The sequence below is a fragment of the Octopus bimaculoides genome, chromosome 9, assembly GCF_001194135.2.
Source record: "Octopus bimaculoides isolate UCB-OBI-ISO-001 chromosome 9, ASM119413v2, whole genome shotgun sequence".
Taxonomy (NCBI): domain Eukaryota; kingdom Metazoa; phylum Mollusca; class Cephalopoda; order Octopoda; family Octopodidae; genus Octopus; species Octopus bimaculoides.
The window spans coordinates 256091-270138 of NC_068989.1; the positions used below are offsets into that span (position 1 = coordinate 256091).

Here is a 14048-nt window from a genome sequence, read left to right on the forward strand (position 1 = left end):
ATATATATATATATATATATATATGTGTGTGTGTGTGTGTGTGTGTGTGTGTATTCATATATGTGTATACATATATACGTATATGTGTGTATGTATATGTGTGTATATACATATATATATGTGTGTGTGTGTGTGTATACTATTTTATTTTACTATTTTAAAATGTTTCAGCTTTAAAGCTGCAGTCATGCTGGAGCACCACCGTTGACTGAGCTACACCATTACTTAGAACCTCCTGTCATATGTGGCATTTGATCAATGGGTGCTGCCCTCATCTGTGTTTCTTGCCATGAGGTAGGCTCCTCTGGAACCCGTAATAGGAAGAGATCCAGTTTGTTTTGAAGACACCTACATCCACGCCATGCAGAAATCAACGATTGATTCTGTAGTTATTATTATCAGTGTATTTTGACAATTCAGATAAGAGTTTTGACTGTTATTTCTAGCAGGTAGACATACTTGGTATGTCCTTTCATTAATTTCAATCCTTCAGTTATTTAATGCTCTTTGGGAGTGGGGGGCTGCAATCGCCTCTTTTATCGATTCTGTTATTATCATTTTTAAAGTGTTACGCTAGATAACAATGATATCTTTGCAGATTATTTTTTCCTTGTGAATTATTTGCTCTGTATTGAAATATATCCACATATATGTCGTCATCATCATCATCATTTAGCGTCTGTTGTCCATGCTGGTATGGGTTGGATGGTTTGACTGGGTTGGCACACTGGAAAGCTGCTCCAGAATCCAGATTGATTTAGTATGGTTTCCTTCGGTTGGATTCCCTTCCTAACACCAACCACTCCAAGGGTATACTGGGTGCTTTGACATGCTACCGTCATATATATATATATATATATATAAATAAAAGACAAAATAGAGTGAAAAAACTACAGAAGCTTGCTTGTGTTATATGTTTAAAGAATATATTTAAATCGTTGTTAGAAAAAAAATGTTGTAATCAGAGATTTTTACAGTATAAGGGAGATAATCAAAAATATTGAGAACGACTAGGTTTTATTAATTTAACATGATTTCGTTTAGAAGGAATAGAATGTTACAAGTGGTTAGGTTTTGCTTTATATATTTTTTTCAATGAGGTAAGTTTTCTGATTTTAAAATGTTAGAAATGCTTAAGTTTTGGCTTATATTTTTCAATGAAGTCGGTTTCCCTATTTAATCTAATTCAGGTTTTCTGAAGCACAAGTAAAGTCAGATTTGATTTTGAATTTTTGTTCTTCTTTGAAAAGGAATTCTGATCCTTCTAGATAATTAACCTGTCAACTAAACCTCTTTCAAGCACAAAAATAGACATCCTCTCAAAAGGGTTAAAATTCCCCCTGCTCCATGCAGAGCTAACCAAAATGAAGTGGAGGACAGTATAATAGAATTCTGTTGAAAATTAAGACTCACAGAAGCATTAACTAATTACAATAATGAAGATGACTCACTAGTCAAAAACAAGAGTGAGCACAAAGGAAGAAATAAAAATCTTGATGAATTCTGCAACCACATTGAGAACCTACCCTACCACACCATGCATAAACAGACAGTTAACTCAAACTTCAGCACAACACAATGGAAGGAACTAACAGAACTTCAAAATAATGAAGATATTACAATTAAGGAAAGCAGATAAAGGAAGTGCAGTTGTAATAATGGATTTTTATCTCATTCTGTTAATTTTTTTATATATATGCATGCTAATATATGACCTACGTTGAACTCCTCGTTCGCATAATCGCCAAACCTGGAGCTTAACTATAGTTTGTCCATAGCACTTACTCAACATTACCTGACACCTTTGAGTCTTCTTGGCACCATTACCTCTTATAACCTCAATATATATGTATGTGTGTGTGTATACACACACACCACCACCACCAACTCGGGCCCCCACAATCTGTTTTCGGAAAATAAGGGCACAGTTATCTGCAGAATGGTGAGATTGATTTAAATGACATAAAAAAAACCTGAAATATAATCAATTACATTTTGTGTTTTCAGCAGTCAACATACAAACAAGCAAATAAACTTTACTTTTTATAAGGATAGAGATACGACATGATATAAATAAATATATATGTATGGATAGACAAACAGACTGACAGGCAGATTGATAGACAGTTAGACAGACAGACAGATATACATACACATGTTTTTAATATACTTTTTACCTTATTATGACTAAAGAATTGTAACTGTTGTTCTATTTCCAGGGTATCATTGTGGAGGCTTAAAAGGATGGAGTGGAATCTTCTTCTTCAAAGCAATGAAATCTGGTCAGAATTGGAGTCCTAAACTGGCAGTTTATGGAGATATGGGTAATGTAAATGGACGTTCTATTCCAAGACTCCAAGAAGGTGCACAGCGTGGATTCTTTGATGCTATTTTACATGTTGGTGAGAAATTTTGTCAATTTTTTACATTGGTACACATCATGGGTCTACATAATTTGCAAACGGAAATGTTTCTCTTGAATCAACAAGTGTTTCTGAAGCCTGTTTCCAAGCTAAATCCAAATATGTTATTCATTTCCATCAATCATGACAGGATCTTTGTATAAACACTATTTTATGACTTTTCACAAGACAAATGTAGTTTTCCTTGGTTCTATGTCCTGATCTGACTTTAGAGCAACAGGCCAAAGTGTGAAAAATGCTTCATTATCACCTTTCCGTTGCATAAAGTATAATAGAATTATGAAAATAACTGATTTTGTGCATAGATCGTTTAATTGTAGTAAAGTTTTCAGGCAGAAATGGAAATGTTTTTTTTTTTTGTCACTGATAGAGAAACTAGAAAAAGAGGCTGATGCTCATTCTGTTCTGTTGACTGAGAATCTTAAACAATGTAACCTTGACAACACCTGCCCCTTGAACTACAGTACAACTCATCATTGCCAGCGGAGGGGATTAGAGTAATGTGAAATAAGTGTCTTGCTCAAGGACACAATGTGTTGCCAGAAACTGAACTCATGACCTTACATTGTCTGGAAATATAATAATCTGAGATACATTGTTGTTTATTTAGACATACTGTAGCTAGCTATAGGTGTGAGGGAGATTTGGTTGCTTTTTTTGGACAGTTGAATGACATCATGTAGGCTATCATAAAACTCTGTGTGTGTGTATGTGTGTGTGTGTGTGTGTACGCATGCTCACTCATGTAAAAACTTTCCTCAATTATCAAAAGAAGACTAAAGTTAGTTTTTCTTTTCTTTTTAGGTGATTTGGCATACAACATGGATACTGTAAGTGATTCTGCTCCAATCCTTCCGTTCTACTTTTCTCTCTCCATAAGGTCCTTGAGAATTTTTGTGATTGTGAAGGTGGAGAGGGAAATATTGTTGCAATGACATGCTCAGCCTGGTTGAAAGAGGTTGCTCCAGATGTGTTTGCAGGTTATGGAAGGGTAGAGTTTGGGAGAAGTTAGTAGTTAGTGCAGGGTGGGGGTTTTCAATGATTGGTTTGGAGTGGTTATCCACCCCACCTCCTCCATCCTTTCCCATACACATTCATGTCACTTTGGTATTTAGTTTGCTTTAATGTTCATACATTTGTCATCTTCCTGTTTACCTTAAGAATTTATAATTTCTCCTTGGAATGAGCATCTTGTGATAATACTCAAGAAGTCTTCACCACCATAACAGAATTAATATCCTAAAACCAAAGTGTCATGTAAAAAGCATTAGTGTGTGCTGATGCCACATAAAAAGCACCCATGACATTAATATGCAAATGGCTGAGTACTCCACAGACATACATACTTTTAACATAGTTTACAGGGAGATTCAGTGTGACACACAGAATGTGACAACACCTGCCCTTTGAACTACAGTACAACTCATCATTGCCAGCGGAGTGGATTAGAGTAATGTGAAATAAGTGTCTTGCTCAAGGACACAATGTGTTGCCAGAAACTGAACTCATGACCTTACAATTATCTGCTGAATACTCTAATCACTAAGCCATGTGCCTTCACAAGAAAATGTCCAAGCTTGCAAGACACATACTGACCCCTGTTCACCTGTATGAATATACAAAACTCTATATAAAACAATAACAGACATGTATAAACGCACATACACACATACCTTTCTAGGTTACTAATGTATTTAATTTTTTGAAAAGGATAATGCTCGAATGGGAGATGCTTTTATGCTCCAGATTGAACCGATTGCTGCCTATATCCCATATATGGTATGTCCTGGTAACCACGAAGAAGCATAGTAAGTATGAAAAATTCATGTATAAAATATTCTAAAGAATTATGTCAAATAATTGTTTAACAGTTTCTTATCACTAGTACTGCTATAGTGTTCAGAGATCACTAAAACTTTGTCTTTATGTCTAATTTAAGATCTAGACCTTCTCTAAGCTATAACAAGGGTAGGATTTTAACTGAACTCTGCAAGGTAACATACAGTGTTACCTCTGCTTACAATCATAAATATGCCTTATCAATAACCCCTATGGACTTAAAGTGTCTTGGTTAGAGACACAATATTGGTGTTGATGTTGTTCATTTAAAATTTAGACATCTTGGCTGGTAGTTTGTTGTCCTATCGAATATGTGCAGTTCTCTGTGATTGTGTTTAGCCATCATTAAATCTATCACAACTGGAACTTTTCATTTCTCTAAACAACTCACAAAATTTTTAATTATCACTTCCATAAAGCTATGGAAGTCCCGCCTCAGTTACTCAACCTATTAAAGATATCAGCCAAACCTTTCTCAATTTAAATTCACTGTCTTCAAAATAGGAAGGCCACACTAAATAGTGTAGTCCTTGATATACAAAACCGGTGAATGGACATAGCTGTAACAACCTTCCAGTTGCTCATTTTTTTGCTGTTTCCTTCAGATTATTTCCAAAAGATTATTATTATTATTATTATAAATTAGAAACATTTATTCTTACTGTATCAATTTATCTTCTTCGTTTCTAGTAACTTCTCCAACTACAAGAGTAGATTTTCAATGCCAAAGAATGGAGATGGAGAGAACATGTTTTATAGGTGTGTTATTTTTATTCTTCTTAATGTCTTCTAGTCTTGAGTAAGTTTGAGTACCTCCATGATACAGATCTGTTAACTACGACATTTCAAAAGGACACCAAGTTGGTACAAATAATGAAGAAAGTAATATGTAGTCAGTTTAGATCATCATCATTTAACATCCGTTGCCCATGCTGGCATGGGTTGGACAGTTTATTACGAAACTACTTAAGAGGCTCAGTCATTCTAAAAATTTAGCAGTTACAAATTATTTTCAAATTATATTGAAGACAACTTAATTGTAAATAATTAAAATTAATGGTAATGAAGAAAGTAGAGCAAATGGGGTTTGTATTTGCTGTACCTACATAACGATAACATTTGGCTTTAATTTTGCTTTGTGAATTGATGATGTCATCAATTTGAACAACTGCAAGTTGAAAATGCAAGAGGAAAGTCCAAAAGGTGATGATTCTGGGAGGAGGGTTAGGGTTAGTAAAGAATGTAGGGGACACATATGTGGGAGAAATAGTTTTGAATGAGGTGAAATAATTTCTGGCTGTGAAGAGACAGTGTTCAGTGTTTGCAATATTGTTTGTGTTAAGGATTATGCATTCATGAGGAGGAATCCTGAGTGATGATACAGCCTAACATTTCTAGTGACGTTGAGGATTCAGGTTGATTGGATTGGGTAAGGTGGGCTGTGATAATGTATTCTTGATATGTGCTGTGAATGTGTCTTTGATGTACTGTTGAAGGAGACAATATAGTATGATCCTATTGTAGATGTTTTAGAGGTCCTTGTTCATGAAATCATTAATATTTCAGCCCCTAACAATCATTGACACTCAGCAAAGCTCAGATAAGGCCATAATGCAGCATTGCTTTCACATGTAGCATAATACTGTCGCTGTATGCACAGTCATCCTTGGCTGTTTCTGGAGAAGAGCCACATGACTAATTGGCTGAAACCATTTACAATTTAGTTTCAACACACAGATATGCTGTCTTTTCTCTCTTCCTTTTATCCCTTAACTCTAAAGCCTTCTGCTCCTTGCAACTAGCTAGGTTTATATGACCTCTACTCAGGCATTTTTAACCCACACATGTCTCTCCTCCACTCATCATCCATATGTCCAATCCCCCCCCCCCCACTATCACTACACCCAGTTCTTCCCTCCCAGAACATTACCTTCTCAGGAATTTCCTTCTTGCTCATGTCTTTCTTGTAGGTGTTGACTTACAAAAATTTCAAGAGCTGCATTATTAGCATTGATCTCACCAGAGTAGATGATGAGGAAGGCACATTAAAGTGAAAACTAAACTCTGAGGGAACAGCTGTTGATGAAAGAAAGAGCCCTCATCAATACATGCTTTAAGGATTTGGCAGAAAGCTTGCAATATGAAAGCTAGGTAAAGCTGATAGGAAGGGAGTTTTGTCAGGCAAAATATTCACAGTAGACATGGTTGGAAACTTTGCTGGTGTCGTCAAGAGCAACCACAGTGTTTTGACGAAATTTCTCAAGGATGTGAGCTAACTGATGAGTAGAGAAAGAGAATAGGACTCTTCTAGATTTTACTTTTTGGATGTCATATTGGTTAGCTTTAAAGAGGGATTCAAAATGATGGAGAAGATTGTTGTTAATGGTTGTCTCTAGTACCTTTGAAATGCTGGCAATGAGTGTAATAAGACAGTAGTTGGCGTATTTCTTTGGAATGGGACACACTGTAAACTGATTCCTAAAATCTAATGACGAACTCTGATCAGGGCTAAAAATAAGAACTGCTTGTAGATTAGACCTGTGGATTATAGTGTTACACCAAATTATCATAAAAGTAATTGTGAAGTTAGATTAATTCTAACTCACAAAATTGACTGTAAGCTTGTTTAATGTAATTCTCTTTTGCACAAGAGTTTAGTGTTGTTTGCAAGATCTAAAATGCACAACTTTTGGGTTAGGGATCTGTATCTTAAACCCTTTTGTGATGATATTCATGCCAGCATGGAAGGCGGATGTTAAACAAGGATGATGATGATGATAATTATTAATGATAAACATTCATGTATTTCAGGTCATTTTGAAAATATCAAGAATTTGGAGGGTGTTAATAAAATTGCATGTTTTTATTTATGGAAATAATGTATGAAGGCTGTTGTTTATAACAAAAGAATCTTACATAAAATTATAACTGAAAGTTTTCATTCAAATATAAATATTTTCAAGTCAGTTTGTCTTCTAGACTGAGAAGTGATTTACTTTAACGGGTGAATGAAATTTTCATTATTCTTCTCTTTACAGCTTCAACATTGGTCCAGCTCACATTATAAGTTTCAGTTCAGAAGTTTATTACTATTATGTTGACTATCACTATATGGATTACCAGTATTACTGGTTAAAGAAAGATCTGGAAGAAGCTAATCTCCCTAAAAACCGTGCCAAACGTCCATGGATTATAGCTATGGCTCATAAGCCAATGTACTGTTCTAATAATGATGATCCTTCCATGTGTAACAACAAAACCAATCCTGTAAGTAGAAAGTGCATTCAATACCTATATTTACTTCGAGCTAAGGAAAACAATACCAGTTCAATGATGGAGTATTCCAGCCAAAAAGCACTAAACTACTGCAATGTTTATCTTATTGATGCTTTTAGTAATATCCACCATACTAACATGATTAATAACTTGCAATATAAACTTCCATCCCACCTTTAAAACTAAGATAATCTGATATCTTTTTAACCAATGGTGTATTCATTATATTAGCTGGATTAAACAAAGATATTTTTTTGAAAACATAATGTTACTTTTAATGTGTTATCACCTGCTTTATTTTTGTTATAAATTTAACCTGCTGCTAATCACCATCTTTTCTACAAGCTTATTGGTGATTTCAAATGCTAGTTAGACCAAGTAATAAAAGATTTAACCAACGATCATATCAATGTAATTTTATTATTGCTCGTATTGTGTTACATGAGTGGACAAGATCCTTAACTCTTAATGGCTTATCCATATAGATGTAAGTAGGTACTCTGAATATATAGTTAACAAAGCCACTGTGTTGTGTAATCAGATACAGAGAGAGAGCTGTTTCTCTTTTCTGTGCTAAACTGCTGTTTATAATGTTTAATATGATCAATGTTTTCATTTTTGACCATAAACAAAAGAACTTGCACCGCAAATTGTTTCAATGAATTATAGCACTACCATTTGCCAAAATTATATTTTTCAAAGTTGTGCTACAGTCAATGCATTGACTACAATCTGGAATCAGTGAGATTCTCACTCTGTGGTTCATTATAGTTACAACAACAGCACAAAAGTGCTGTCTTAAGTTGTGTCTCAATTCCCTTTCTTTTGAAGTTGATATTCTTTTCTACTCTAGGCATAAGACCTGAAATTTTTGGGGAAGGGGCCAGTCGATTAGATTGACCTCCCTCCCCCAGTATGCAACTGGTACTTAATTTATTGACCCTGGAAGGATGAAAGGTAAAGTTGACCTTGGCAGGATTTGAACTCAGAATGTAACGGCAGATGAAATGCCTCCTCCACCACCATCATCACTACAAGAACTGGAGACTGTTTCAGCTGAAGAATGGACAAAAATTCCTTTGGAAACAATTCAGACTTTTGAACGAGTCAATACCTTGTAGAATTCAAGCTGTAATTACTGGCAAAGGCGGTCTTACCCCATATTAAAATTAATTTGTTTGAAATTTTAAGGTGTTTCCATTATTTTGTCCAAACCCTTGTATGCATATTGATTGAGTTTCATTTTATGTCTTCCATTTATTGTCAGGTACGGATCGGCACCGCATTTGAACCTGAGAAAGGCTTGGAAGATCTTTTCTGTAATTATGGTGTAGATATTTATTTCTCAGCCCATGAACATTCATATGAAAGAATTTTCCCCGTTTATGATTTTATGGTGAGTTTGGTTTCTATTATTAAACGATTGTTTGAGACAACTGAGACAGCGGAACATTTTGAAATAATGATCTTTCCTTTCAATAACAGAGAAAAATCCAAATAAAGTCAACAGAGAATTTACTTCTAGTGTCACTATTTTATGTTTTCTCTTCAAGAGTGGGGTTAGTGTGAAGTGGCATGGCAGTCTCTCTAGTCTAAGAGAAAAGATAATGGAAGTGGTGGTGGGGGTGGGGGTGTTGAAATTGTGAGTTTCCAATGGGAATTATCAATCTTAGACAAACTGTCCAAGGAAATAATGTAAAGAGGAGAATGACTAGAAAGATAAAGTGAAAGTACAGTGTGATAGACATAAATGAAATCCGAAGAGCAAAAGGGATGGTGAAGCAAAAAGTGCAAGTTAAGGCCCAACGCTTACACAGATATGAAAAGAGAAATAAATTTTATAGCTGAAACAAGATATTTAAAACTGATGTGAAGAAATTCTACTGAGTGTTAAGGAAACATTTGATCAAAATAAGACACACCTGATATGAAGGAAGTAGTGACATTTTGGAAAAGCTTATGGAGTGATAGAAAAGAATTCAACAAGGAAGCTGGTTGGGTTAGGAGAGAAGAAGAAAGAATGGCTGAGACAGAAGAACAAGGATAGAATATGACAGTGCAAGAACTAACTGAAGCTCTGTCTAAAGCTCATGAGTGGAAGTCTCCTAGACATGATAAAATGACAACTTTTAGCTGAATAACCTCTCATCATCACACCACCAGTCAATGGAATGTTTCTCGAATATCATCAGAAGTCCCAAAAAGACACCAAACTGGCTCATATTGGGGATAACATACCTACTCCTTAAAGTGACACGAGAAACCCCAAAAAATACAGGCCAATCATTTGTTTGACCACCATGTACTAAATACTTACATCCATCCTCACCAATTTCTCAATCAAAACAATGTCTTTCCTCTTGAACAAAAAGAAAGCAAAAGAAACTCATACAGCTCCAAAGACCAGCAATTAATAAACTGTATGGTACTCGAGAACTGTTCATCAAAAAGACGAAATCTTAGCACAGTTATGGATTGACTATCGTAAGGCATTCAACAGTTTTGGTGCAGCTTAATAGAAAGAGTCAGTCAAATCTTTTATTTGAAAGTGGTTTTCTCGTTCATGTCCTATACATTTAAATGCTGTACAGTTTAAAAGCAGTTAGTATTGTTAGTTGACTTTTTTAAGCTTGCACTGATCTTGTCTGTCACCCACTCTCATTTCTTAATTCATTGCTTGAGAGGGTTCCAGTGTAGCAATGAGAGACATGGAAACTTGTATCTGAAACAGAGGTTAATAGATTCAGTCCCTACTAAAGGGTATGTATTTTATTAGAGAAATTACAAATTGAAATAAGGGTGCTGGTGAAACATAAGAATTGGGATGGTTCTTGCAGTGTGAGTTATTCTTGTAATAATTTTCACATCTTTGAGAAGCAAGTTAATTTCAGTGATATAGTGGAAATCTTGTGGAAATTAACGGGTTGTAGATTCAATTCTATCACAATGTACTGTGTTTGTGTGTGTGTGTGTGTGTGTGCGTGCACGTGCATACTTATATGCATGTGTGCCATTATCACCAAAGGGCTTTTTTATGGGGTTAAATGATGATGCTATTTTATTTTCGTAGGTAAAGAATGGTTCCACAAAGAATCCTTACAAAAACCCTAAAGCAACGGTCCACATAGTGACTGGTTCTGCTGTGAGTATATTTAATTTCATTTGTGTGTGTATGTGTGTGTGTGTGTGTACATGGTTGTTTTTGCAGACTTAAGACTGTTGCAGATTCCATTATGATATATGAAGGTGACAAATTGATGAGGATGGTGACACATTTGTAACACAGCAATCAGGCACACTCTCTCTCGCTTGAATAGAGGCTGGAATGAATATGAAAAAAGAGTACCAATATTCAGACCTCTCCATGTATCTATAACAGCATCCCTTATCTCCAAGTAAGAATGGGTGATGAATAAGGGAGAAAATATGAGATTGTCAGTACAACAGATGTGAGTGAGGGATTGTAAAATATGTGTTTGCTCGTAAATGAAAGAATGATCTAATCTGACACTAATTACTGTACAACTGATGAATTGTTGCTTGATATGTTTGTGTCTTTTATGTTTTGACAAAAATGATTTTGATCTCTCATCAGGGCAACGTTGAAGGTCAAGATCCATTTATGAAGATACCAGTGAACTACAGTGCATTTCAGAGCGATGATTATGGTTACACTTTAACAACTATCCACAATAACACACACATTCATCTAGAGCAGGTTTCAGATGATAAGGTGAGTATAACAATATCTCCAGTTTGAATCATCATCATCATCATTTAGCGTCTGCTTTCCATGCTGGCATGAGTTAGACAGTTTGACTGACACTGGTAAGCTGTCGGGCTACACCAGGTTCCAGCCTGATTTGGCATGGTCTTCTATGGCTGGATGCTCTTCCTAACACCAACCCCTTCAAGAGTGTAACAGGTGCTTTTTACATACCAGTTACGTGACACTGGCTTTGGCCACGATTATGATTTCACTTGGCTTGACAGGTATTCTCTAGCACTGCATATCACCAAAAGTCTCAGTCACTTGTCATTGCTCTCTGAGGCCTGATGTTCAAAGATCATGCTTCTTTACTTCATCCCATGGCTTCTTGGATCTACTACTTCCACAGATTCCCTCCATTGTTCGAGATCAGCACCTCTTTACACAGCTGTCCTTTTCCATGCACATCACATAACTATACCAGTGCAGTCGTCTCTCTTGCACATCAAATCTTATGCCCAACTTTTCTCTCAACCTGCTTACACTTTGTCATACATGCACACTGACACTGCACATCCTGCAAAGCATGCTAGCTTCATTTCTTCTAAGCTTACACATCTCCTCAGTAGTCACAGCCTATGTTTCACTGCTATGCAGCATGGCTGTTCATGCACAGGCATCATACAATCTGCTTTTTATTCTGAGGGAGAGGCCCTCTAGTACCAACAAAAGTAGGAACTCTGAACTTTGCCCAGCCTAGAATGTTGAATTAACTTCTGAGAGGACATTGGAAGTATGTCTATGATAGAAAAAGAAAGTTGAAAACTTTGTTTTCATTCTTGTTTATTTTTTTCTAGCTATGTTAAGTTTTAGCTGATATAGTTATTCATTGGGAGTTAGATGGCAGAACAAAGACATTCAAATTATATGGAATAATACTTAGGGGTTAATACATGTGATTACAATCCTTCAATGTTTGTTGGAAGAGGCTTAGCTTGTTTTATTAAACAGAGAGAACAACTTTGAAGAATCTCTCTAATTGGCTTTTGTCTCGTTTATTTCAATGACTTTTATGAATGCTGATCTATCTCAATATTCTACAGTGTCCCCCATTACCAAAATGGACAACCACTTTCTTCTGTCTGCCAACTGTGAACCAATCACTCTCACTTCCAACTTTCCAAATACTGGATACAGTATTTAACCATTTAACATTCAAACTGGCCGCATCTGACTCAAATATTTTCCCTGTTTTATGTTGAAACCAGCCAGATTAAGCCTCTTGCACCTACCCTACAATGTTATTCATCATCGAAATCCCAAAGCTATGAGACATGATTACTTCAAAAGCAATGTAAATGAACAAGCATTACATTTGAATACTAAAGGGTTACTAAACTGAATACTAAAGGGTGAAAGGATCTTTTCCCACAGTTTTTGTTCTTCTTGCATCTCAGTGACCACCACTATCACTCCATTCACTGCATTAATCATGTCATTCATGCCTTTTCTTGTAAAATTCAGTCACTTAAATGTCAATCAGAACCAGATTGCAAAGTCGTCTCTATAGTACTTGTTACATATATTCAATTCTTATAGAAAACTGAATCCTTAGATTGGAAGTTGTAGCATAGATGCCCCTGCCTTCTTTCAGCTGATCTTTGCTTGTCCATAGTTATTTACTATAAATTTAGTAGAAAATGGCTGTTGTATCCAATCAAATGGTAAAACAACTTTTATTTTTCAAATTTCTATCTTTTCAGGGTGGTGTCATCATCGATGATATCTGGGTTACAAAAAGCCAAGATCAGCCAAACTTCAAGTGTAAAAAGATTAGAAGTTAAATTTTATTTAATTTTCTTGTGAAACAGAACCAAGTTGTTTAGTTTTCTTTTGTAGTCTATCAACATTCTTTTTTAGATTTCAATTGTTTCTCTCTTAAATTTACCTTTTTTTCAGAAATATTTCAAGTGGGTTTTTTTTTTTTAAATATGAAAAAAATTTTGTTGTTGTTATATATGTATATAACGATTTCTACTGAAGATATTTATATGTTTATTCTTTTAATAAAATGAGATAAAATAATCTGGAGTTTATTTCTTTTTATATCTGAGTGAATTTTGACATCAAGTGAAGCAGTTTTGTTTTTCTTTTTATGCATGAGAGAATGTTTGGTGACAGTACTTTTATGCTTGGAATAATATTATCAGGGAGCCTTACAGCTGACCAGGGATTTAAATGCTGTCACCGTAATTGTTCTGTGTGCTCATTGCCCTTTATAGTCTGTATTGAATGGAACATCGTTGTAAACACTGGAGAATAGAATTGTTAAATAAGGGGTTCATATAATCAACTTGATCCCTCCCCTTAAAACTGTTGGCTTTGTGCCAACTTCCACTGGTATGGAAACAGGATGCATATGGATGAGGATCATCATCATCATCATCGTTTAACATCTGCCTGGCATGGATTGGATGGTTTGACTGAGGACTGGCAAGCCAGAAGGCTGCACTAGGCTCCAATCTGGTCTGGCAAGGTTTCAATGGCTGGATGCCCTTCCTAATGCCAACCACTCTGAGAGTGTAGTGGTTGCTTTTTGTGTACCACCGGCACAGGGGCCAGTCAGGCAGCACTAGCATCGACCATGCTCAAATGGTGCTTTTTATGTGCCACCGGCATGGGAGCTAGTCAGGTGGCACTGGTATTGACTGCACTTGAATGCTGCTTTTTACGTCCCACTAGCACAGGAGCCAGTCTAGCATCACTGGCGTCGACCACACTCAAATGGTGCTTTTTAAATG

General features: G+C 35.8%; 1 protein-coding gene across 1 annotated transcript in view; it reads left to right on the forward strand.

The window, feature by feature from the left end:
• The window catches only part of LOC106874717 (acid phosphatase type 7), a 26061-nt gene extending 12729 nt beyond the window's left edge, over positions 1-13332 (forward strand). The window contains exons 3-11 of the mRNA XM_014922547.2: positions 2220-2402; positions 3228-3253; positions 4134-4231; positions 4953-5021; positions 7301-7529; positions 8806-8934; positions 10609-10680; positions 11134-11271; positions 13011-13332. Of these exons, the coding sequence (XP_014778033.1) occupies positions 2220-2402; positions 3228-3253; positions 4134-4231; positions 4953-5021; positions 7301-7529; positions 8806-8934; positions 10609-10680; positions 11134-11271; positions 13011-13091 (1025 nt within the window). The 3' untranslated portion in view covers positions 13092-13332. The remainder of the gene's footprint in view (positions 1-2219; positions 2403-3227; positions 3254-4133; positions 4232-4952; positions 5022-7300; positions 7530-8805; positions 8935-10608; positions 10681-11133; positions 11272-13010) is intronic.
• Positions 13333-14048: the final 716 nt, after the last annotated feature.